The sequence below is a fragment of the Diceros bicornis genome, chromosome 12 (assembly GCF_020826845.1).
Source record: "Diceros bicornis minor isolate mBicDic1 chromosome 12, mDicBic1.mat.cur, whole genome shotgun sequence".
Lineage (NCBI taxonomy): Eukaryota > Metazoa > Chordata > Mammalia > Perissodactyla > Rhinocerotidae > Diceros > Diceros bicornis.
The window spans coordinates 47,611,024-47,634,708 of record NC_080751.1 but is presented as its reverse complement, the minus strand read 5'-3'; the positions used below and the strand labels follow the sequence as shown (position 1 = coordinate 47,634,708).

Here is a 23,685-nt window from a genome sequence, read left to right as displayed (position 1 = left end):
CGCCTCTGTGGAGCTGAGGCTTGAAAGATAATCAAGAGTTTGCCAAGAAGGAAGAGAAGGCATAAAGACATAGGATTTGAGAGAATATGGGGCAGTTGAGGAAGCGGTAACTCTCATTGTAACTGGAACATGCATGGGTCCTACAATAGTGGAGAAAGGGGGACAGGTGGTGGCAATGAGTCATGGGATTGGTCAGGCTCGGATGCCAAGGGCTTCGAGTACCATGGTATGGAGTTTGTAGTTTGTTCTTCAGTCATTAGGAAACTGGTGTGACCATACCATGTTCCTTCTTGAATCCCTCCTGCCCATGTTGCCTTACTTCATGGAAGCCACTGGAGACCCTAGGACCTCCATGGTATTGAACATCAGTAGCTAAGAGTGCTGAGTGATGAGGTTAGAGGAAATTTTATTACCATAACATTGTAAAAACTAGTATTTTCATACGATCTTTTGATCCTTGGTGCTTTGCAACTACTGTTAAATTAAATCCAAAGCTATAAACAGAAACTTAATTTCAGTGCTTATATTCTTAACTTGTAAGATTATAATACAGAGATATTTTCCAAAGAAGTTTTTATGTAAGCTTAAATGTGTGGCTTTTATGCAATTATGGTTTGTTTTTCCTAATTAAATTTCCCCCCCTTTTTTTGAGAAATTGCACATTTAAGTGATGCTGTGAAGAAGCGTTTGGACATTGTTGAAGAGCTGTAATCAATGCTGTTTGAAATGCTTATTTACTTCTGTTAATTACTGTTTAAAATTAACTTTTATGAAGCAAACAACATCTTTCTTGATGGCTATTTTTTTTTTCAGAAAACATTTTTATTAGTCATTTTTCTGGTCTTAACAAGATGACTAGATATGGATCCAGTTGTTATTTTTTTCATTTTAAACCCATTCTTTCTTTCCTACTTTCAGTTAGCAGAATCATCAGAAGGTATTAACATTTCAATCAGATTGTAGATATATTGCCCTAGGTTACTCAGGGAAAGGGAATTACCAATTAGCAAAAAAAGTAGAAATCAATGTAGTAAAGTATACCTCACACTGAGATTCTTAGGTGGGGACTATTTGAAACAAATTCCAAACAGGTTTTTAAAATCTAGACCATGTTCTCCTTGCACAGTCCTAACTTGGAAGCCCATGTCCTAGTGAGGCTGCCCTTGTGTGAAGGATGAATGTTTTTGATGCTCTGCTTCCTCCCTCCCTCCCTCCCTCCCATCTTTCTTCCTTTTTTGATTTTAGTTGCCTTCAGTGTTTGTAGCACTTTTCTTTTGATGAACGCCTTTGGTAAAACTTTCATTCTTTGAAGTTGGATTTCATTTGGGGGAAATAGCCAAAAGGCATATGGAGTCATGTCTGATTAAGAAAGTAGGTGAGCACTTTGGGGAATTCTATTTTTGCTAAAATATTAGCTAGAACTATTAGGCACTGAGGCTGATTTTATTGTATATCTCATGAAAGTTGCCTTTAAAGAAAATGTCAAAAGGAACATTACAGAAAAGTGTTGAGAAATGGCAGAAAGGGAATAACCGTATCACTTCCTAAGGTGACTTTGAAGAACAACATGATTTGAATGTATAAGCCCTATTTTGTTTCTTGGGGACTTTTTCCTTTTACTTTGCTGTCATATCTTATACGTTTAATGTAGTTAATATTTTTTAATTCAAAAAGAACTTCAGGATACTTTAATAGCTCTCGTTTTTGATTTGAACATTGGATGGTATATAACTCTATGTGTGGGGATGTACGTCTAGCAGTTAATAGAGGTTCTGGTAACTAGAGGGTGGCAGGGCAAACCTTTTTTTCCGTGTGTAATTGAATGGTTGTAAGTGCCCTTTGAAATTCTGCATATCTAAAAGATGGTTGGATTTCTGATAACCGTAGAGTCTGAGAAGCTTTGCTCTCAGTAACTGCTGGGGTTGATTCTATACAAGTTATTTCCCTACTCCTACTATTTCCCTCCTCCTACTTCAATTACCCTTAATTTAAGTAGTAATTTACCCCTGTGGAGAGAGATGAGCTCTGCCCTTGAGGCTATGATGATACTAAGGGTTTGTTTTATCAGCGGTTATGATGTGATACTTATGGTAAAAAGTTTTCGATAACGTGGTATAAGTCAGCTTCTTGAGTTAAATTATCTTCTGCACCTCCTCAACTTCCTCCCCCCAAATTTAATGATGCCAGTTTTAATCCTGTGATGTTCTCACTGCGGCTCCTTAAATGATCTATTTAATACTTCGGAAAGGGTTGTTCTCGCCAGGATCTGTCCTGTTACTGCTGAGTCAGTGAGAGGTCTGGGGCTAAAATTTCTTCTCTTGATTCTTGTTCATTGTCTTTCCTTGTCATATTTTCTCAGCCGCCTTAAATATATCAGACCGAAGGACTGGTTACAGAAAAACTGCACAATGCATTATCCAATCTAAGCTTTTTTTTACTTTGTTTCAAATGAGCTTTTAAGCATATAAATAGTATATATAATGGAAACAATATTTATAGTGCTTGGGTAAGAGAGGAATTAATTCCAGGCTAGAGTATTTCACAACTTTGACTGTGGGGTCTCTTAGTTCTCTGAATCAGAGATTCTTGAGTACTTTAGAATTCATTTCAATGCACTATAGCCTTTTAAAAATTACAAGTAAATTTAGGTGGTTTGTTTTCAGAACTGATTTAGAGAATTTCATTATACTTCTTAAGGTAGCTAGTGTCATACTGGGGACCCTAAGCCGGAGTCAGCCAGGACTCGCTGAGCCACATGCCCACTTAAGGTTTTGATACAGCATGTTTTTAACTCTTTGAAATAATTACCGTGCTGGATCTGGAGACCTTTGAAAAGTCCATAAAGTTAATTACACCTTGAGACACAGCCTCTGCTCAGCTGCTTAAGCACTGTATCAATTTTACAGTGTTCCTTTGTTAACAATATCAATGTGGTTGAAATACAGTATTTTTGTAATACAGAGTTCATTGTGTGCAGACATTTCTAAAGTAAAATAATAGTAATAATTACACAGTTATTCAAGAGTCCCAGCCTTTTGCTATTGTCATATGGCTAAGATAGGGCGGCTTTGTGAACTCGGTACCTTTTTGCATTCTTTGAGTTGGTGCTACCTGACAATTGTGCTAAATTATTTGAGTCCTTTGCCCTTGTATCATTTGATACTTTGCCTTTACGTTGTTGATTTGGTTCCATGACTTATAAAAAGATCCCAGAACCTTTTGTAACTATTTTAAGGTCAGCAGCTAATGATAATCAGAGCTAACAAGAGGTGCTTACTTATGTGCCAGGTATTAGTACAAGCTCTTGACATGTGTTACTTAAACCTCTCAACAAGCCAGTGAGGTAGAGGCTTTTATTATCCTCATTTTACAGATAAGGAAACTGAGGCTAGGAGAGGTTACCCAGGGTCATATACTAGTGGTAAGTGGTAGATCTTGATAGGTAGGTAGGTAAGTAGATAGATGGACAGGAAGAAGTAGAGACACTAAGAGTAGCAGGGGATGTGCCTGAGAGATATAGTAGTTAATTAGCTGCCTGCTGTGCCCTAGGCGTCATGTTGGGCAGTAGGGAAACAGAAATAGGAGATTCAAGTCCAGCCCTCACAGAAAATACTTTTGGTCATGGGATGCTGAGATATAAGTAACTAATGATGCAGTGTGAACATTTTATAAAATTGGTATAAGTACAAAGTCTTTAAAAATAGACTAGAGAAAGGAATCAGACTTGTAGAGGAGACAGAGGTGAAGGGATATTTCACAGAGGAGATCACTTTTCCTTGAAAATGACCAGAATGCTCTTTGAGGACCATGTATTTTCAGCTTTGTGTCTCTGAATCCCTAGCAAAGTACACAGGATGTAATGAGTGCTCAATAAATGTTGATGGGTTGAGGTGGTAGTCTGGATAGCTGGGTGAATGTGAGGAAAGAGCCTTGAAAGAGATGGCTGCCCCTGGTTGAAAGCACAGAGATGGGGAAGGGTGCCGTGTGCTCTTCAGCAGTAGGACTGTGGATGTGTCATTGGGAAGTGGAGTGTATGGAGTGTGACTGAGCAACATCACACACCGCTCTCCTTTTACCTAGACCACATCCCTTGCTTGGAGTAGTCCCCACTCCCAACTTCCTCACTACACTTTCCTTAAATCCTATCCGTATTTCACGGCCTCGGTAAAAATTACACTTCCTCCATGAAGCTTTCTTGACAACTGCCATGCACAGTACTCTCTCCTTTCTCTAAAGTCATGGTCCTTTTGTCTCTACCACTCATTTGTCTCACTCACATATTGCCTTGGGTCACCTCTTTAATTACTGTTTTGTGTTGTTATTTAACTTTTCCTGTATTCTCTGCTTCCTGGAGTGGAAAGAACCTTAGGAATCATCTGCTAACCTTCCCATTGATAGAGAAGGAAATGGAAGCCCAAAGAGATGAAAAGAATTGTACAAGATCACGTAAGCAGCTAGTCACAGGCCCAGGACCGCGTCCATGGCCAGAGCCTCAGCCATGCTAGCTGGTGCTCTGCTCTTTCTCCAAACTGAGTAGTGAGTTTGTGGAGGTGAGGAACCATGGATCACACTTACTGTGGGCCATGTAGTTGTCCAGAAACATTTGTAAATAAAAGAATGAATACTGCTGTGGCTCTCTTACTAACATAAAGGTGATATGGTTCTTGACTTTAAAAATGGCATCTAGGGGATTAAACAGACAGAGAGTAAGACCCCCACCATTAGATGCATTCATTCAGAAATAGTATCAGAAGAGGAACTGTTGGGCAAAATTTTCCCATTAAAACTACTTCACCAGGAATACTGTTAAAGGTGGCTGTTTGATTCATTACTTTACTTAAAACTCACTTTATATATTTCTGGCAGTTTACACTTAGGTTACTTATTTTTAAGTTGTGATTAGAAGTTAGTCTAAGTTATTTTCCAATATAAAAAAAATCATTTTCTTAATCTAATAATTTTTGCTTCATAGTGGCATAATTAAGGATGGAAATTAGATCCCGCAGTGCCCTTGGAGTCGCTAAGTGAGAAATCCTTCTCGGACTCAAAAGGAAGCTTACTGGTGACAAACTGTATTTCCCCTACATTCTCATCAGAGGCTCAGATGAGGTGGAGCTTTCTGGATGCATTCTTAAGTGGGCAGAGGGGAGAAGAGTTAGGTACAAGGTTATTGCTAAATATGAACAACCATGACTTATGCAAGATTCATTACACAGAAACCAACATGGTAGACCCTTGTGATTCGTTGATTTAACATTCACAAATTTAATTATTCATGAAACAATGACTGAGAAGGTCCGTGACATGTAGTAATTTGTAATTTGAATCAGATGTGCTGTGAAATAGCTATGCAGGAGCAAATCGTTTAGCTGGTGACAAGCCAACTGCCCAGTTGTTTTTAGCTCATTATCACATATGTAGGAAGCCATGAACTGGTCAAAACTTTGTTCTTTATAAAGGAAAGCCAGCTGCTAGGGCTGGTGATAAGAGTGAAGAGGAGTAAAGAGATCCCAGAAAGTAATGGTTCTTTACCTGGAAACAGAAATCCGGGACAAATTATAAATCTGGTATGCTGTATTTGGCAGTAGATTGAATCTCTGAAATGTGTGGTACAAAAACAAGAAAGAGCAATTCCTAGAAATACCTCAGCGAGTGTACTGGCCGGTGTGTAAGATTGCACTTTCTAGGGCAGCTGTAATCTATGGCATGGTACACCAACTAGAGTGTTTGCAAAGACCTCGGGAATTCTCTTGTGGAAATCCTGATTCTACTTTATTTCCATCTCTTTTTTGTGGGAGGCCTAGTATCGATGCAGTGACTGAATAGCCTTTTTAAATTACACCATTAATCGTCCATGTCAGTTGAGATGTCTCAAGTCTCTCGTTGTTTAAGGCTTTAAGGTCAGGTAAAATTCCTAGCATATATCAGTAGCCACTTGTATCAAACACTGTCTCTGTTTTTAAAAGAATATCTGGCTGATCAGATTCTGTTAGCCTCCTAGGAGGAAATCGTCTTGAATAGGGAAGGCAACCAAACAGTGTTATCGCCAAGTAGAACTAGAAATTGGGGCAGTAGTCACCCCAGATCCTGGAGTTCTGAGACTGGGCAATATGTCAGGGAGGAAGAGTGGCTTCTTAATCTTTTGTTAAAAAATACTTAGAATAGAAATTCACATACAGTGAGCCCGTAGCTCCCAGTATCACTAAAGAAAACCTGTGGCATTACTTCTCTCCCTTGGTCATATCCAACCTCCTATGAGGCTCCCTTGCTTCCTTCCAAGGCAAGTTTTTTTTTTTTTTTTCCTTGTGAGGAGATCAGCCCTGTGCTAACATCTGGCAATCCTCCTCTTTTTTTGCTGAGGAAGACTGGCCCTGGGCTAACATCCGTTCCCATCTTCTTCCACTTTATACGGGACGCCGCCACAGTATGGCTTGCCAAGCAGTGTGTCGGTGCACGCCTGGGATCCAAACCGGCGGACCCCGGGCCGCCGCAGCGGAGCGCGCACACTTAACCGCTTGTACCACGGGGCTGGCCCCCAAGGCAAGTTTTTATACTCTCATTTATAACACAGACAAAGGATAGCATTGACATACACCCTGAATTTTAAAAGTAGCTTTCCTGAGGATGAGAATAGCTGTGACGTCAAAAAAGGAAAATAGTAACAAAAGGAAGAGAAGAAAATGGGTAAGGAATAAAGAAGGCTGGCTCTCTCCTCATTTGCTAGACAAGGGATCCACAGTGCCCTGACAAGACAGGGGAGGCAGAAGCATACACTCAGTATCAGGACAGAGTCTGAATATTGGAGGTTATGCACATAAGTAGGATTTCAGCCATCACCAGGTGCAGATGTTCAGATAAATCAGGTCCACCACGAAACCAAGGAGAAACACACCTCTGAAAGAGGTGGAGGCTGCACCAGGACAAGGCCCTGGAAGCATCTTCCCTGTGAGGCTTTCTACCATCTTTAATGCTGAGAGACCCTGTCTGGTATTACCAGCTCCTCTGGTCTTAGAGTTTCCGCTTTTTTCTGTGTGGGCTTCATCTTCTGAATGGGCTGGGGGAATTGCCAGAGGTCTAAATTTCCTGGGGATTAGGTTGTTACAGAGAAGTCCCTAAGGTATGAGGCCCCAGGGTGTTCGTCATGGGAACTTTCTCCTTCTGGGGCCCAGTCCCAAGGCCCTTGGTGTGCACACAGATTACCCTTGTAGTCCGTCTTGGCAGGCCTGCCCTCCTCCCATTCCCAGCATGTTTGTCCTCCGCATCTCAGAGGGCAAGGCTCTCCCTGTGTGGGTGCGAAGCCTGTCAGCACCTGGGTGATGGACAGCACCATAGCCGTCCTATGACCAGAGGTTGCTCTTAGCTTTCTTAGCCACTCCACTTATAAAAGGTTATTTTTGGTTTGGTTTGGTTTGTATATTTACTTGATTTCATGATAAAAGAGCTTCGTGATCAAATTTTTAAGCTAGATTCTAAGCAATTTTACATATTCTGGAAGAGACAAATAACAATCAGGGAAAGATGCAGACTGCAGACCGAAGGACAAGAAGGGTAGGATGCTGACTGTGTGTCTTGGGAGAACCGGTGTAAGATTCCCCGGAAGACCTGGCTCCTGGCCCTGCCTTGACACTCATTAGGCGAGTGACCCTCAAAGGCAAGTCATTTGGCTTCTCCAGGCCACCGTTTTCTCCACTTACATCTAAGAATTTCTGGCTAAGAAAACTTTTCTTCTCCTTTGACAAATAAGTCCTGTAGATAGAACCATTCCCACCTTTTTTTTTTTTTTTTCCATTCCCACATTTTTATGCAAGAACAAGCAGGTTAGTTCCTCTACTCGCTTGTAATTAAATCTTCAAATCTCCAAGTCATCTTTTTTCATACCTTAATTGTAGGAAAGATTAGACTGATTTGTTGAAAATTCTAAGTTATAAAACATTCCAAAAGAAGCCTAGGCTTTCTGCTTAAAGTTCATAAGTATGGGAAATTGAGGCTCATTGATGACTAAGGGTTTTCTGTGTCTATATCGTCTTGCTTTTGTTAAAATATACAACTTATTAGTGTCTCTTACATGGTAGTTGGTTATTAAATATTTGTGGAGTTGCTGAACGAATAAGGATCTTCCTGGTGCTTTTAACACATAGATGTAGATCTTTGTTGAGAAGCACATGTATTGCTTATTCAAGTGTTTCTCAAGTGATTCTTCAGAATGCTTTTTTTACTTTCATTCTTCAAAGGGCAGTATACTTCTCTTGTTTATACAATTTATTTTCTTAGGAAACTTATTGTAGAGGTTTCTCGTTGTCCCCGTGTCCATGTGTCCATTCCCCTCTTCCTCCTTAGATAAAAAAATTTTAACTAGAGGTATGGCCTCCTGCAGTAAAGACTGCATTTCCCAGACTCCCCTGCAGGTAGCTGTGGCCGTGTGACTAAGTCCCAGCCTATGAAGGTTGCAGAAGCGATAGTGTTACTTTTCACATTATGCCATTTAGAGTTGTGCCCTCCCCTTCCCCTTTTCTCCCTTCCCACTGGTTGGAAGACTATATGGACAAGGGCTACACAATAGGTATTGAGGAGCAAAAAAATAAAAGGAACTTAAGTCCCTAGCAACTTTGTCGAGCCCAGTCCCCATACTACATGTAAAGTTAAATTTCAAGACACTCTTATTCCAAATTACCACAAATTCCCAGTGACATTTGGTTTATCATAAACTGCTTTGTCCCATTTAATTCATTCTGATTAGACTTATTTATGGAATCATTATGTCCTCTGAGGTATTGGAAGATATTTGGAAATATGCTGTATCCCTGAAATGTGGGAGAAGCCCTGACATTGAGCACCATGTCCACTCTGGCAGTGGCCCTAACCTCTCCTTGCTTTCTAACATATAGGCCTTAACAGTTTGCATGCTCTCACCACGTGCTCCTCTCTGGATTTTATCTCATACCTGAGGTGTTAACTCCATGCAGGTTTGCTATTTAACATAGAAGAGGATGAGATTCACTGGTACCTCTGTTGTTCAGGTCCATCAGGTTCATCAAGCATGTCATTATCCTTTTATACCTAGAGCCAGCTCTACTACATATCTAGAGAGAGAGAGAGAGACAAAGATAGAGAGAAGCAGCTTTGCCTAGAGGGAAGAGAGAGGGTGGTAGAGCTTACAAGAGACTAAAATTTTCAAACAGCTGTGGTCTAGAGCAGCGGTTCTCAAAGCATGGTACCAGGACAGCAGCATCAGTAACCTGTGAATTTGTTGGAAATGCACATTCTCAGGCCCCAACCCAACTCAACTAAATCAGCACCTCTGGAGGCGAGGTTCACAGTCTGTGCTTTAAAAAGCCCTCCAGCACGCTCACGTGAGAACCGCTGGTCTCCAGAGTTTGGAAAGCCTGCAAGTGGCATGGAGTTACAATGGCCATATTCTGGTGGGAGTCCTGGGTCCAGAAAAGCTTTGGCTGTAGGAAAAGGACCAGGTGGGGAATGAGATGAGGAAGCATTCTCTTCAGAGAGAGGAATTAAAATAAGCTGGGATTCGTGTGATGCTCCTGAGAAGGGTCTAAATAACTGTCCTCCTGTATTTGGTACCAGGAGCCGACCTGGCCTCCTGCTTGTGGTTCAGGCATATCATCGGCCAGCTGTGCAGAAGTGCCTTTGTATCACCTGTACAAACTGTGACTCTTAAATCACTGGTATTTTTGAAGAGGAAAAAGGTGCTATAAACCCATGCTGACTGTGATGAATAGGGAGAGCTCTTGAGCCGTCTACCTCTCAGCTCAGCAGGCTGAACCCCACGTCGCTTTGGAAGAGCGTTTTGAGCCAGGAGCCAAGCCCTTGAATGGCTATGAAGAAAAAAAAAAGTAGAATTTCCATGTAAGGGCTACCAAGAATATAAGTGCCTATTTAATAAATTATTTTTTGAAATGCCTTTTCCATTTTGGTAGTTGAAGTTTGAAAAATGTTTGGAGTACTATAATTATCATTTCTGGGAAAAAATACACACTGCAGTATTTTTGTTTTTGCTGCAGGTCAAGTTGCAGTTCAGGATGGAAAGTAAACACGTCCCTTTGCTCAGCTGCGGCTCACATATTTGTAGTCTCCGCGTGCCCTCTCGGCGGTCGCGGTGGACGAGGGTTTACGCCGTGGGTACATAAAGAAGACAAAGACAGCATAGAAACCGGGGCCCTCTCAGGGGCTCGGCCCAGGGCAAGGCTGATTAGGAAGTTGGTGCTGGAGCCGAAGGAGTGGTCAGAGGGGTGGAGAGGCCTTCAGAGAAGGAGTCATGGGAAGGGAATGAGGCTCTTCTGGGAGGTGCTGACCACCAGAGGTGGTCTGCAAGGACGAAGCACTTGCTCACCTGGGAGGGCCTTCCTCGTATAGGTATAGAGGTCATAGATGTTGGGAGGCCTTTGTTTGTTTGGGGAGGCAGTCATTACCATTATATGCCATCTCGTCAGTTTGATAACTGTGTAAGCAGGGCCCATCAACACATCTTGAATGCAGACATAGCTGGGGAAGATATCCAGGGAAAACTACCTGTAGAAGGCAGCTTTCCTTCCTTCTCTCCAGACAGAGCCAAGACTGTTCTCTCAAAAAGTAGCCTTTTTTTAGAGGAATTAATAAAGAAAGTAATGGAAGCTAGCGGAGAAATAGCACTTGGGTATAACTTTTGGCATACTAGATGACTGTGTGTGTGGAGCATGCTAAGGTACGTCTATGTGTGAGGATATGTATCATATATGTGGGTGTGTTTCATAATCAGCCTCACCGTTATCAACTGCAGCAAACATTTAATGGTCACCTCTGTGTTCCAGGCGTCATGTTGGGCATTAGGTTTAAAACAGAGAGGGAGAAGTGAGCCACATGAGGTCCTAAGAGTGCCCTGTATGTGCGTATGTGTGTGTGTATGTATATATGCATACATATATATATAAAATATATGCAATATTCTTTTATATTTATATATTATATAAATGTTACATATTGATGTAGCATAAAAGAGTGTGTATATTCTTTTAATCTCCAACACAATCTTATAGAATAAGTATTTGTATGCCCTGTTTTAATACATGAGTATACTGAGTTCTGTCAGACTCAAAGCCTAGACTCTTTCTAGTGATTAATGATGATGATGATAAGAGCTACTATCTGTGGGCACGGAGATGTGTCAGGTGTAGGGCTACTTGTACAATATATATTCGTCTCTTAAAAATTATAACAACCCTGAGGAAACTGTGACCCACAGAGGTCAAGAAACTTTGCCTGAAATCACACAGCTAGTTGTAAAAGAGCCGAGATTTGAACATAGTTCTTTCTGGCTCTCAAACCTTTGTAGTAAACCAGTAGCTATACTGACTCCCATAGAAGAAAGCTAAAAAGTCACCTCTGTTAAATGACAAGTAAGAGGTACAAACAAGTAGTTTATATTCAGTAAAATAGAAATAAAAAAGAAGAGAGGAAGAGAAAGAAAAAATTAATGGCCAAAATATTTTTTCAAAAATCTACTTCTGTATTTTTGGTCACTTGTTTGTTTTTTTCAGATTGTGCAAACCCTCCTGAGAACTCTCAGTTGAACAGTTACGTAGCCTGCTGCTCTTTATTCGCAGCCACTGTCCTCAGCAAAGACAGAACAGCAGCCGAGTTCTGTAACACTCTCTACCTGTCCTTTCTTCATGCTGTTCAGTTCCCTCTCTTTATTCTTGCTTGTCATTTTAGTTGCATAAGTATAGTCACTTTCAGGAACTTCCTCTGAAGATCTCAGATCAGCACATAATGTTCTTTGGAGTCCTTCTGAAGACTTTTGAAATCCATATAACACCTCTGGGACTCAGGAATTTATTGACAGTGTTACTGACAATATCGTTGGTTTACTGTTCCTTGCTTTTTAAAATCACATAAGGTCACGCTTTCTACTCTGCTACTAAAACTCTACAGGGTTAACAACTACTGCAGTTCTAAAAGAAGAGGACTGGCTCTCCTTTAATTTAGTAATCATTGGCTGCTCTTCCTTAAAACATCAACAAGTGCCAGCCCCTCGTTTTACAGATGAGGGCCACTGGACCTTCGTTCTCACCTCTGTAAAATCTGATGTTTTATCATACTTTTTCAAATCCATATCGTGGTTACACAAAGGAAGAGCCAAGTTGCAGCATCCCTTCCTCAGTGGAGGAAAACTTGAAGTGTGGAAAGCGACCCGCCCGGAGTCACAGAATCGCTCGGTAAAATAGAGGCTTTGTTTGTGTTCTATAATGGATGCTGCCTTCCGCTGAAACACCACCCTGGGGAGTTCTTCATTTCTAATGTTTATGCCTCTATGACATTTTCAAGGTGTTATGAAGATTCCTCTTAAGATGTTGCTGAACTGACTATACACATTTAGTTCATTTAAGTTTTCCTCATTAGTCATTTGCCCCATTCTCTAATAATTTTCATCCCTTTTCTGTGGGCTTGTGTTTATGGCAAAACGGGACAAGAAGGGTATAGTTTCTTAGGTAAAATTAATCTTTTTGAAACTAGTCTTTGGTTCTTTGTACATTTATCTGAGCTATCCATAGGCCTTATTTTATTGCCAGATTTTAAAAAATAAATTCATTGTTACATTTTGAAATTTTGTTACTGTGTATGAATATATAAATGTAATTATTTGAATGGCAAATCCCTCTGGGAGTAAATTGAATACATGTTCCTCGTGTGAATTAACAGACAATGAAATAAAATGTCTCTGGACTCAAAATTCTAATAAACTTTCATAAATTGTGATTTAAAATTCAATAGGATGTGTTCAAGGCCACGTTTGGGATCTGGCTCTCCCACTTACTACTCCCTCTACCCTACCACCTACCACCTACCACCAGAGGCAGATCCTGTAAACTCCTCTCAGGTCTGTTCACTCCTCCCAGGAAGCTCTGACCTCTTCCAAGAAGATTCCAGAGAATTCATTGATTGAGATTTTCTAAGAATTAAAGGAGCTTTGAATCTCGTGGGAGTGTGGAGGATTGACAGGAAAGGGGTGCCTAGAACAGTGGGTCAACCTTGACTGCACATTGGAGTCACCTTGGGGGACTTGAAAAACCACTGATAGTGGGGTCCCATTTCCAGTAATTCCAATTTAATAGGTCTGGAGTGTACTCTCAGCTTCTGGATTTTTAAAGTACCCCAGGGGATTCTAATGTGCTGCCAGGATTGAGAATTATTATTCTAGCACTGTGGTTCTCAAATAGCGTACATGAGAATCACCAGGAGGGCTTGTTCAAACACAGATTACTGGGCCCCACCCCAGAATTTCTGACTCTGTAGGTCTGATGGGGCCTTAGAATTTGCATTTCTAGCAAGTTCCCAGGAAATGGCTGATGCACTGGTCCATGGACCACTGTTTGAGAACCACTGCTCTGGAGCAGTTTGTCTCAAACTCTATGGTATATCTGAATCACCTGGGAATCTTGCTAAAATGCAGATTCTGTTTCAGTATGCCTGGCAGGGGGCTCTAAGTCTCTGCAGCTCTAACAAAATCCCAGGTGATGCTGCTGCTGCTGGTTCAGGGGCCAGACTTTGAGTAGCAAAGCTCTAATCTGAAGCATCATTTTCAACCTGATTCAGTAACATCCTGCATAGGAAAGATGTGTGGTCTGGGAAATTCCTAGAGGTACGGTGGGGCTCAGCATACAGCCTGGACCACTTGGTGGCAGGCAGAGATCTGGAGGGCTCAGTGCTTCTTTGGCATTTGGCCAGCTGCCGTTTGCCAGGATGTTTGAACATGCCCTTGGCGAAGCTCTGTTGTCAGTAGGGAGCTTCATTGTAAAGGTTCCCAGTTTGCTTGGAGGAGTAATGCAGTAGTTCTCAGCCCTAATCACTCAATAGAATCACCCAGAGAGCTATTGAAACAAATATTAATTCCCAGGCTTCTCCCCCAGAAATTCTGATTTAATTGATTTGAGGTGAGATCCAGACAGTGGTTTTCTTAAAAGCTTTGTAAGTGATTCTAATGTGTAGCCAGTGTTGCGAACCACTGAGTTCGAGAATCACGTGTTGCAGTCTTACAGATTGTTTAATTACTTTTCTTTATATTTGGCTAATTTGTATGTCACTGTGATGCAAACTAAGTTCATTAGGTATTTGGAAACAATTTAATATGGCATCTTTAACAAACCACCAAGAAAAGGCTCTATGTAGACTCTATCACTACGAAGTCCTAAAATCCAAACTAAAAGAAAGTGCTGGGAAAGTACAGCTGGTGTTTGTGAACAAGCTGAAATATGAAATATTTCTGGGACTGTATCAACAAGCCTGATTTTTTCCCCTCAGGCTTATGATGGTGCGGAACAAGTCTTCACCGCGAAGCTTGCCAAAAAAGGTTATGATAAAATCATGGAATGTGAATGAAAAGAATTCACAGTGCAACTTTAAAGGAGTCAGTCTCTAAATTTAAAAATGTAGGGATGACATCTGTCTTGCATTTGTAATAGAAGTTTTCAGAACAAAATAATGCTGGATACCAGGAAGCCCCTCCTTTTATCGCGTGATGTCTGTAAGGCCGCAGAGCAAATGAGATATGGGAGCTGGCCAAGCAGAAAGTGATGAGCACACACCCAAGACCCCGAGCCTCTTTATCTTTGCAAATTAATCTTGCATTCTACGTTTGAGCTTAAATGTAGCCATTGACTGAACATAAAAATACCAGGAGAGCTGAGAAGTTCCTTTTGCTTTCAGCATTATGAACTAGTGGGAAGATTATGGGCTTTGGAGGCTTTGCCACCTTGTGTGTGACCTTGGCCCGTGTCTTAGTCTCCCTGTACCTGTCTCCTCATCTGTCAAGTTGAGAGGAAGATGTCATCTCTCTTTCACATGGGAGTGGGAAGGTGTATGAGAAGGAGGAGAGGCATGGTGCCTCACACATAGAAGGTGCCCAATTAGTGGAGATGGCTTTCATTTCTCGAGCATGATCATGAGAATTGGATCCTTAATAAGAAACATTAGCCGTCAAAATATTTTTCTTGTAAGTCTTTATTGGTATTTTCTACCTGTGAATTAATACTAGTTTAGGTTTCTTAACACCGTGAGGTATATTTTTCTACTTAGAGAGTAGGCTCGCTCTTGCCTTAGTGTCTTTATTCTTGCTGTTCTGTGCATTTGGGACACTCTTGCCCTGCTGTTTGCATGCCTTCTCCTTTCTTTCATGCAGGTCTCTGTGCAGGTGCCATGTTTTCAGAGAGACCTGCCCTCACCCACCTGACGAATGCAGTGCACCTGCATCACCGATTCTGCTTCAAAGCATTTATCACCACCTGGCTTCAGGCTGGGTAGCTCTTTGTTTCTTGTCTGTCTCTTCTGGAATTGTAAATCCAAGAAGGCAAGGACTTTGTTTTATTCCCTGCTCTAAGCCTTGTGCCTAGCACACCTGGCACATGGAAGTCCTTCAGTAAATACTTGTTGAATGAAGAGTGAAAGGGGGATTGGAAAGGAGTTCATAGATTGCACCTCAGTGGGTCCCATGAGGAGATTTGTCTCCCAGGACCACCAAGTGCCACGGGCCCGTGTGATACCCTAGGCTGATGCCATAGCTACTCTGGGTCTTCAGATTATAAGGGACACCAGAGTGAGCTGTGGGGCAAGAGAAATATCCCAGACTCTTTCCCTTTTTACTCTGGGCTCCACCTACTCAACTCTGTGATATCAAATCTGATCCAAATTTGGGATTCCGTGAATTATCTCTGTAGTTAGAACTCCCAAGGATTGTCTCAGAATGATCATGTGCACAAGGATGATCATTTAAAATCATGCACATGTGAGAGAGAATAGGGATCGATTTCAGGAAAGGACAGAGTACCCAGCGGCATCGACTTTGTAGTTGACTATCTAAATTTTACTAGTCCATTTTATGCGGCCTGTTTTCCATTAACAAATGTGCAGCGTATCTGTTGTTATTTTTAGGTAACCATTTTAAGAGATTGTGAAAGAGGAGGAGGGCTTCAGTGCCAGATGCATGGGCCTCTACAAAAAGTAAATAGAAGTATTGAGAATCTGACTATGTAATTTTTCTCTTCTCTTTTTTTCTCTTCCATCTAGTAGTTTTTCATTTGCCTTTGGTTTTATTTAAATCTATCTTTAAGCAGAAAACTCTTAAATGCATTTGGTACTTGTAGATCGTGATTGTACTTTCCCTGTTGACATACGGACGTGGAAAAAAGGTCTACAACTGGCCAAGATAAGTCACAGAGGTTCAAGTGGCTAGGATTGATAAAAACTTTCTATTATTGTTATAAGATCACCTTAATAATGGGTGACCCTGTCAATATTTTAGGAGCTAAACTCTCAAAGGAAGATTATTAATATGATGAAACCAGCTTCTTTTCCCTTAATTACCTCTGTTGAAAGTGATACTGTCACTTTAGTCTTTCTATATCTGGTGCAGTTTTTGTTGTTGTTGTTGTTGTTGTTTTTTTTAAGATGCCAATTGCAAAGTGTTGCCAGGGCAACCAGACTGAAAAGCTTGTTAATTAACTTAAGTATTATATATAGATTTGTTAGACACCATAGGGAAAGAGTTGAGAGAGGCTTCTTTTCAAATGGATAAAATTAAACATTCAGAGGCAATGTTAGAAAAGCCTTCTAAATGATGGAAAATACATGATGTGGCTGTAGTTTTCTCCTTATTTTCTCCATGGAAGAGAGATGGATTAGAGACATAGATGAATAAATGAAATCTAATGGAAGAATGATCTAGAAACAGGCTGAGAAAGAAGGTATCAGAAAAACAATTCCTGATGCTATGGTAACTGTAGTTGGGTTTAGGTGACAGGCTGATGACTCGTTGGGGGAAGGGAAGGATGCTGGGTGAATAAGAGTTCTAGATAATCTATTGAAAGGTGAGTAGAGGGTTGAAAGAAGAGAAGAATAAAGCCAAGAAATTTAACAACTGCGAAAAAAAAATAAGAAAGATTTAGACCTTAGAAATCAAAATTCTTTGAAAGCATCATTTTACAATTTGCAAAGTCAGTATAACAGACTTGAATCTTATGCCTACTAGTCATAAAGTAACAACATAGCCTTGAAAATTGAAGTAAAAGCTGTTAGAAATATGAGAAGTTACTGGTTCATAGTGGGAGATTTTTATAGATCCTTTTTTGAAATCAGATGAAAAATGTAAGATATAGGTGATCTGAATGTCATAATTAAAAAGCTTGATTTAGTAGATTTTCAAGTTTGTATCCAATAAACAGAGAATACAGGTTCTTTTCAGATACCCATGTATTTTAAAGTTGGCCAGAGGCCACATACACACATGTATACCAAAAAAACAGAAACAAAAAACTCAAGAAATTAACAGTAGAAAATTGTATAGCCTACATTCTCTGGGCAACAAGGTAATAAAACTATAAGTTAAACTAAAAAGGAAAGCCAAAAAAATCTACCTGTGCAGAAATTCAGTAGCATTCTTCTTAAAAGTCTTTCAAGAGGAAATCAAAGTTGAATTATAGATTATTTAGAAATGAGTTACATTGAGAGCAATACATATCAAAAATTAAAATATAACCAAAGCAATATATTTGGCTAAAGTATCAAAATCATAGTTAATTTTTTTTATTTCTAAGAAAATAAAAGAGAAGTAGAAGTGAACTACGCATTAATCTTAAAACTCCAGAGAAAAACCAATGAAATAACCTGCAAGACAAACAAGGAAGAAATTCAAAAACTTAAAAGAACCGATGAACACGTAAACTACAAAAAAGAAAGCTTGGTCAAGAAAGCCTGACATGACTTTGAAAATCTAGTGAATTAGATGCTTTTTACTAAAAATATGTTAATATGATTCTAAAAGAAGTAGGACCCCTGGATAATAACTGAAGAAGAAATCGGGCCTTTTCCCCTTTAAAAAAATATACTGTGTTCAGATAGTTTCGCAGGTGGGTTGTATGAAAACATCAAAGAATAAATAATTCCTGTGTTATTTAAACAATTTTACAGCCGAGAAAAAGGGAGAATGCTAAACAGCTCATTGAAAAAGTTACTGTAACTGAACCTAAGACTGATGAGGCTAGCGCACACACAAAAGAGAGGTACAGTACTCAAGCTTATAAATTTAAAAATCTTAAAATCCAATAGGATCTTTAAAAACAGTAATTTTTCTGAGAAAACAAGGATGATTTAAAATCTAATTGGTTATATTAATGAATTAAAGGAAAAGCCGATGTGATCATCTTGAGAAAAGTTGGAAAAGCATTTAATAAAATTTAACCCTCATTTTTAACCTTCTTAAATCCCTTCTTGCTCTGATTCACGTATGGGTCAGACGGTGTCTGTGGCAGCCTACCTCATCCCACTTGTGTTACTAAGGCAGTTCTTAAGTAAAGAAATCTCTCAAGGCTTGGACTGCCAAACACACATCCACAGGTGACAATGTTGCAACTGTTAAAAGAAACATAAAGAGCAGAATAACTAAGGAGATCTAATATGTTGGATTTTAATGGAAACATGTTTTGTTGAAGCGTATATTTGAAAAGTCTGATTATACATACCAAATATTTTATAGAATAAGAATGTGTTGGAATGTGAAACAGAATAAGTTAATTACAGCACATTCACAAGAGTAGGAATTAAATGCTATTTGCAATTAAAGTAACAGAGATTTTATTAATTATGAGACAATGTGCTTGTGTTTGCCAGATAAGCTGTCTGCTGAATGTACTTTACAAACTCCATCGCCATCAGTCCCCGTACAGTCAAGATGCGCTTTCTCCTTCTCGGCTGTTTGATTTGTTCTGCCCACGTTAGTGGGGATCTGCGAGTGGGGAATTCCTCATTACGTAATCATGTTATCTTCTCAGGGCAGTTCCTTGAAATTGTAATATGAAAATAGGATATGTGGGTCCTTTCCCTCTTCCGCTGCAGCCACACTGGCCTCCCTGCTGGGGCGCCAGGAGTGCATTCGCCGTTCCCTCTGCTGGGAAGTTCTCTCAGATATCTCCATGGCCCACCCCCTTACTCCTTGAAGACTTTGTTCAAACCTCAGCTTCTCAATGATGCCTATTCTGACCAAAATGTAACAGCCCCCACCCTTCCCCCTATTCTTTCATGCACTCCAGTTCCCCCTTGCTCTGCTCTGTTTTTCCCCATAACCCTTGCCACCTTCTGCTACTATGTAGTTTGCTTATTAATAATGTTTACTGTTTATGTCACGCTCCGCTGCATTGTAAACTATGTGAGGGCAGGGATCTGTTGGTTCTCTTTATGGTGTAAGCCAAGCTGCTGCAACAGCAGATGCTCAATAAGTATTTTTGAGTGTGTTTGCTAGTGCTATGAATATGAAGGCTCTCCTCTACTGTGTGTGGATTAGACAAGAAGTAGTTAGACATGGAAGATGGACAGTGAAATGAAAGGTACAGCGATCAAGGTAGAAAATGACCTGAGGAACAGGCTTGGTTTTGGAAATAGATCTACTTTTATAGTATCAAGAGCTAAGTGAACTGGAAGTGAGGAGGCCTGGATTCTTCCTTAATTTTACCGCGGACCTTAGGCAGATTACTTGAACTCTTGGGCCTCAGGTTCTTGATCTACAAAATGCGAAGACTAAACCAGGTGACCTCTGGGTCTAACTCTGCTTTGTGATTCTGTATTTGGATTTTACGTCAGGAAAGACAGAGCTTATGGAAATTTACCCCAATACTACAAGACGTCATTTTCACCCAGCGTTTTCTGAACTCCCCCTCAAAGGTCATAGGGCTGCGATGGTGTACTTTTGGTTTATTTCTGGCTTTTCCTCAAGGACCTTATGTTGCTGTAGGTTTCTTAAAAGTTTAAACCAAGAAACTGAGCTATGGACTGGGGCTCCAAGAGCTGGGGTTTTGCTACCCAGTCCTCAAGTCTTCGAGTGTTACCCATCTTGATTTATTTTTCCTGCCTCTATAATTGAGGGGCAGCAATAGGTCAGCACATAATACTGGAGAAAGGGGAATCGGGTGCATTTGATGGATCTCTGCTAGGGATAGAAACATACCAGATGTCATTTAGGGAAATTACATAGGAATTCGGCTCATTATGCATCTGGCTAAGCTGCCACATCATAGATAATCTTAATAAGTTCATCTCAAAATTCAGGCGTGGAGGTCGAGTTCTTCCATGTTGATTATCATACACCTGTTTCTAGTCCCTGACCTAGCCAAGATTTGTTTGTGAGTCCATTTTGGTGTTTAAACTTATACTGTTTTCAAAGAACAGCCCTTAAAATTCTTTTTAAATTCAAAGGTCTTTCAGTTAGTTAGTGATGAAGTCCAGTTTTCAGATTCTCCACGTCATGTGGGCATCTTCCCTTCACCTTTCTTGAGTTTGGTCAACGCACTGGAATTGATTGTTCGGAACGAGTGAGTGGGAAGGTGGAGAAGAAGGCAACTCCAGGCTCACATTTTGGTGTCATGAGCGGATCTTGGGAGAGGTTTTCATGGTTGGCTAAGCTTAGTTTGAGGGTTTTCACCGGATTTCTTTCTGTCCCGTCCTCTTTGGTTAGTAAATAGATCATCAGGACTGTCTGTGCTTCCCATGAAAGCGCCCCACACTGCCCCCGGGCATGAGCTAAATTCTTTCTCTCCCATTTAGAAGAGAAGCCAGATTGCTCCAAGGCCCGCTGTGAAGTCCAGTTCTCTCCACGTTGTCCTGAAGATTCCGTTCTGATCGAGGGCTATGCTCCTCCCGGGGAGTGCTGCCCCTTACCCAGCCGCTGCGTGTGCGACCCTGCGGGCTGTCTGCGCAAAGTCTGCCAGCCGGGATACCTGAACATACTAGTGTCAAAAGCCTCAGGGAAGCCGGGAGAGTGCTGTGACCTCTATGAGTGCAAACCAGGTATGCACAAGTGTTGTCTCAGCAGCCTCACTTCTTTGCATCCGAGGGGAACAGGGCCTCCGCAGCCACCCGAGCCTCTCCCTCCACGTGAAGATGGGTATCCTCATCAGTACAACGCGAGCCTGCCACTTTGGGCAAATGGCAGCCTGACTTCTGGCCTTCTAGTCAGAGAACCAGAGTGACAGTCCCCTGGTACATACACGCCTTCAGGGAGGGACCGTGTCTTTTTCTTTTTTCTTTTTTTTTCCTTCAGACTATGCTTGATGTGGGAGGTGGGGTTAAAATTGATGGCACTGTGACTACCTGCTTTGTTCCCCAGAGAAGGTCATAGCTCTCATTTGCAGATATATCTGTCACTTTAAAGGATTAGATTTTAAAAACTCATCATACATAAAACAGAACGTTATTTTTAGATAAATATATGCATCAAAATGCCAGACATTTTATAATGAAATACTCAGCCCCAATCTTTCTCCTTGCCGGTTCCCCATCATCCGTCCATTGACTTTATAGCACGTGCTAAGTCATCCTTGACTGTTGACTCACCTTCTTTGCCACATTTGATTAGTTGTCACGTCCCGGCTGTTTCTTGCTTTACGTAATTTCTAACATCCTCGCTCTTGTGGCAGCAGTTCTAGTATGGTCTGTGAACAGATCTGGACTATAGTGATTTCCTCTTTGCAAGTTTCTAACCATTGGTCAGATTTTTTTTTTTTAACTGCTAGATAAATGCTTCAAGCAAAACACATCCCTTGTCCACCTCTTGAACTGTTCTATCAGAAGTGCCTCTGGCTGACTGTCACCATCCACGTAATCACTGTTGGTTTAACTCTCTGTCTTTCTCCGCACCTTCATCTTAACTCTTAAATGTCTTGTTCCCGCTTTCCTTGCACAGAAGATTTGGGACAGATTGCGGTTCTCTAACGTTGATTGAAATAAAAATGCCAGTGCGAGGACAGGGTTTCTGGGAAGCAAGGAAACTACAGAAATTTGTCAAGAGCCAGTGTTTCATTTTGGGGCTCAAAATGCCAGTAGATGTCACAGTAAATGGTGCCTCTCTTTGCCCCTTTCAGTCTTCAGCGTGGACTGCAGCACTGTGGAGTGCCCCTCCATTCAGCAGGCCGTCTGCCCCCTGGATAGCTACGAAACTCAAGTCAGACTCACAGCGGATGGTTGCTGTACCCTGCCAACAAGGTCGGTTTGTCATCAGTTTATCAAGTTTTTTCCTCTGTCTTGTGTGTTAGCATCATTGAAGGCACAGTTTTAAGCATGCAGTTCATTTCCCCCAGGTATTAGGGAAAGCTAGTATTCTCCTGTTTCTGTGGAGAAATCACTGAACTGTTACTATGACCTGTAACTATGTATCATTCCTCAGATCAGAGCCAGGTGTCACCAGGTTAAGTCACTAATCCTTACTGATTTTTCACATCGGGGTGCCTATGCACTTTTGTAGTCGGGGAACTGTACTGGCAAATATGCCCCTCAGTATGTAGCCAGGGAGGCAGCAAGGAATCGATCCATAGTAGGCATGTTCATCGGATCCTCTGCAGTGAATCTCATGGGTGCTTAACCATTGTGTCCAGTGGGGTGAAACACTGCATATGTCATAGAATTGCTCCCCAGGGATCCTTGACATGGCAGTCACACATCTACCCAGACCTATTACTTGCTGAGGCAAAGAGGAGGCATCTAAATTCTTATAATGCTTTCTGGAGTAACAAACACATCTGTATTTGTCTTGATGGGGAAGAAAGCTGCTGTCATTTTAGCCATAGTAGCAGGGTGTCCACTAGCCCTACAGGACCAGGCTTCCTCCAGAAGGTGAGGGTCTCTGGGTCCTGTCCTTGACAGTCCTTAGAGCATCACCATAGAGATGGCCCTGAGGGCTTTGCTTGGGAATGTGGGGTTTACATTCTGTTTCCCCCACTGAGATGCCCTCCCCTCTTCCCTGCCTTGACCTCTCCTCCACCTTACCCAGGCCACTAAACCATCGTTGTGACTAAGTCATCTCATTTCTTTCAACTTTTGCTCTACGTTTAATATCCAGAGTTAAAAGAGTGCCTCATTTAACTCCATTCCTAACCTCTCTCTCCAGTGAGAGAGGTCCCAGCCCCAGTGCCGGGCACTTAGCATCTAGGTTTGTTGCATGAGTGTTTGTGATTATATGAATGCCTTGGTAAAACAGGAATATATATGGCCCATATTAAGGTAAGTACCAGTTATTTGGCCATAAGTGGAGTAGACAGCCAGAGTTTGTTCTGAGGATTACTTTTTCTTCTTTCTTCTCTTAAAATACATGAGTTCTTTGTCATCTCGTAACCTTTATTCTGTCAGAAACCTTAGGATTCTCTTAGACATATTTCACATGCTTGCCCTAGCCTTTATACTGTATTGTAAAATAGATACTAAGATTTTTGTGAAGATACCATACTAACAGTGGTGCAGCACCCTCTTATGATGTTACGATGTGATACTTTATGTGAAGGTGCTCGCAAAGGGGTGAAGTATTGTGCAAACATCTGGTATTACTAAGCAGTAGAGGAGGAAAATGGAGAGTTACTAACAGTAACAGATGTCCCTTCAAGGTCTTCATGAAAAGGAAGGTGGCACATTATATTAGAGAACCTAATTAATCAGAACTCAGCCAGTTGTTAATTAACAAGTCCTTCAGTGAGGAAAAGGGACAATTCTTAATTCACTATTGTAAACATAGTGTGGCACCATCTGCATGTAGGAGGCATGGGAGGCTGTTATTTTCAGTCACTCTAGGGGGTCAAAATGGGTAGAAGCTACAGGAGGACATATTTAATCTCAGTTTCAGGAAAAAAATTTCTCACGACTAATGATGTACAGTAATGCATCGGG

General features: G+C 41.1%; 1 protein-coding gene across 6 annotated transcripts in view; it reads left to right on the top strand.

Annotated features, from left to right (window-relative positions):
- Window positions 1-23,685, top strand: part of CRIM1 (cysteine rich transmembrane BMP regulator 1) — a 193,449-nt gene that overhangs the window by 64,046 nt on the left and 105,718 nt on the right. For 5 of the 6 annotated variants that reach the window (XM_058551447.1, XM_058551443.1, XM_058551444.1 and 2 more), the window contains 2 exons: window positions 20,578-20,820; window positions 21,894-22,014. In XM_058551447.1, coding sequence (XP_058407430.1) covers window positions 20,578-20,820; window positions 21,894-22,014 — 364 coding nt within the window. The remainder of the gene's footprint in view (window positions 1-20,577; window positions 20,821-21,893; window positions 22,015-23,685) is intronic. The other variant, XM_058551446.1, reaches the window with a different exon arrangement.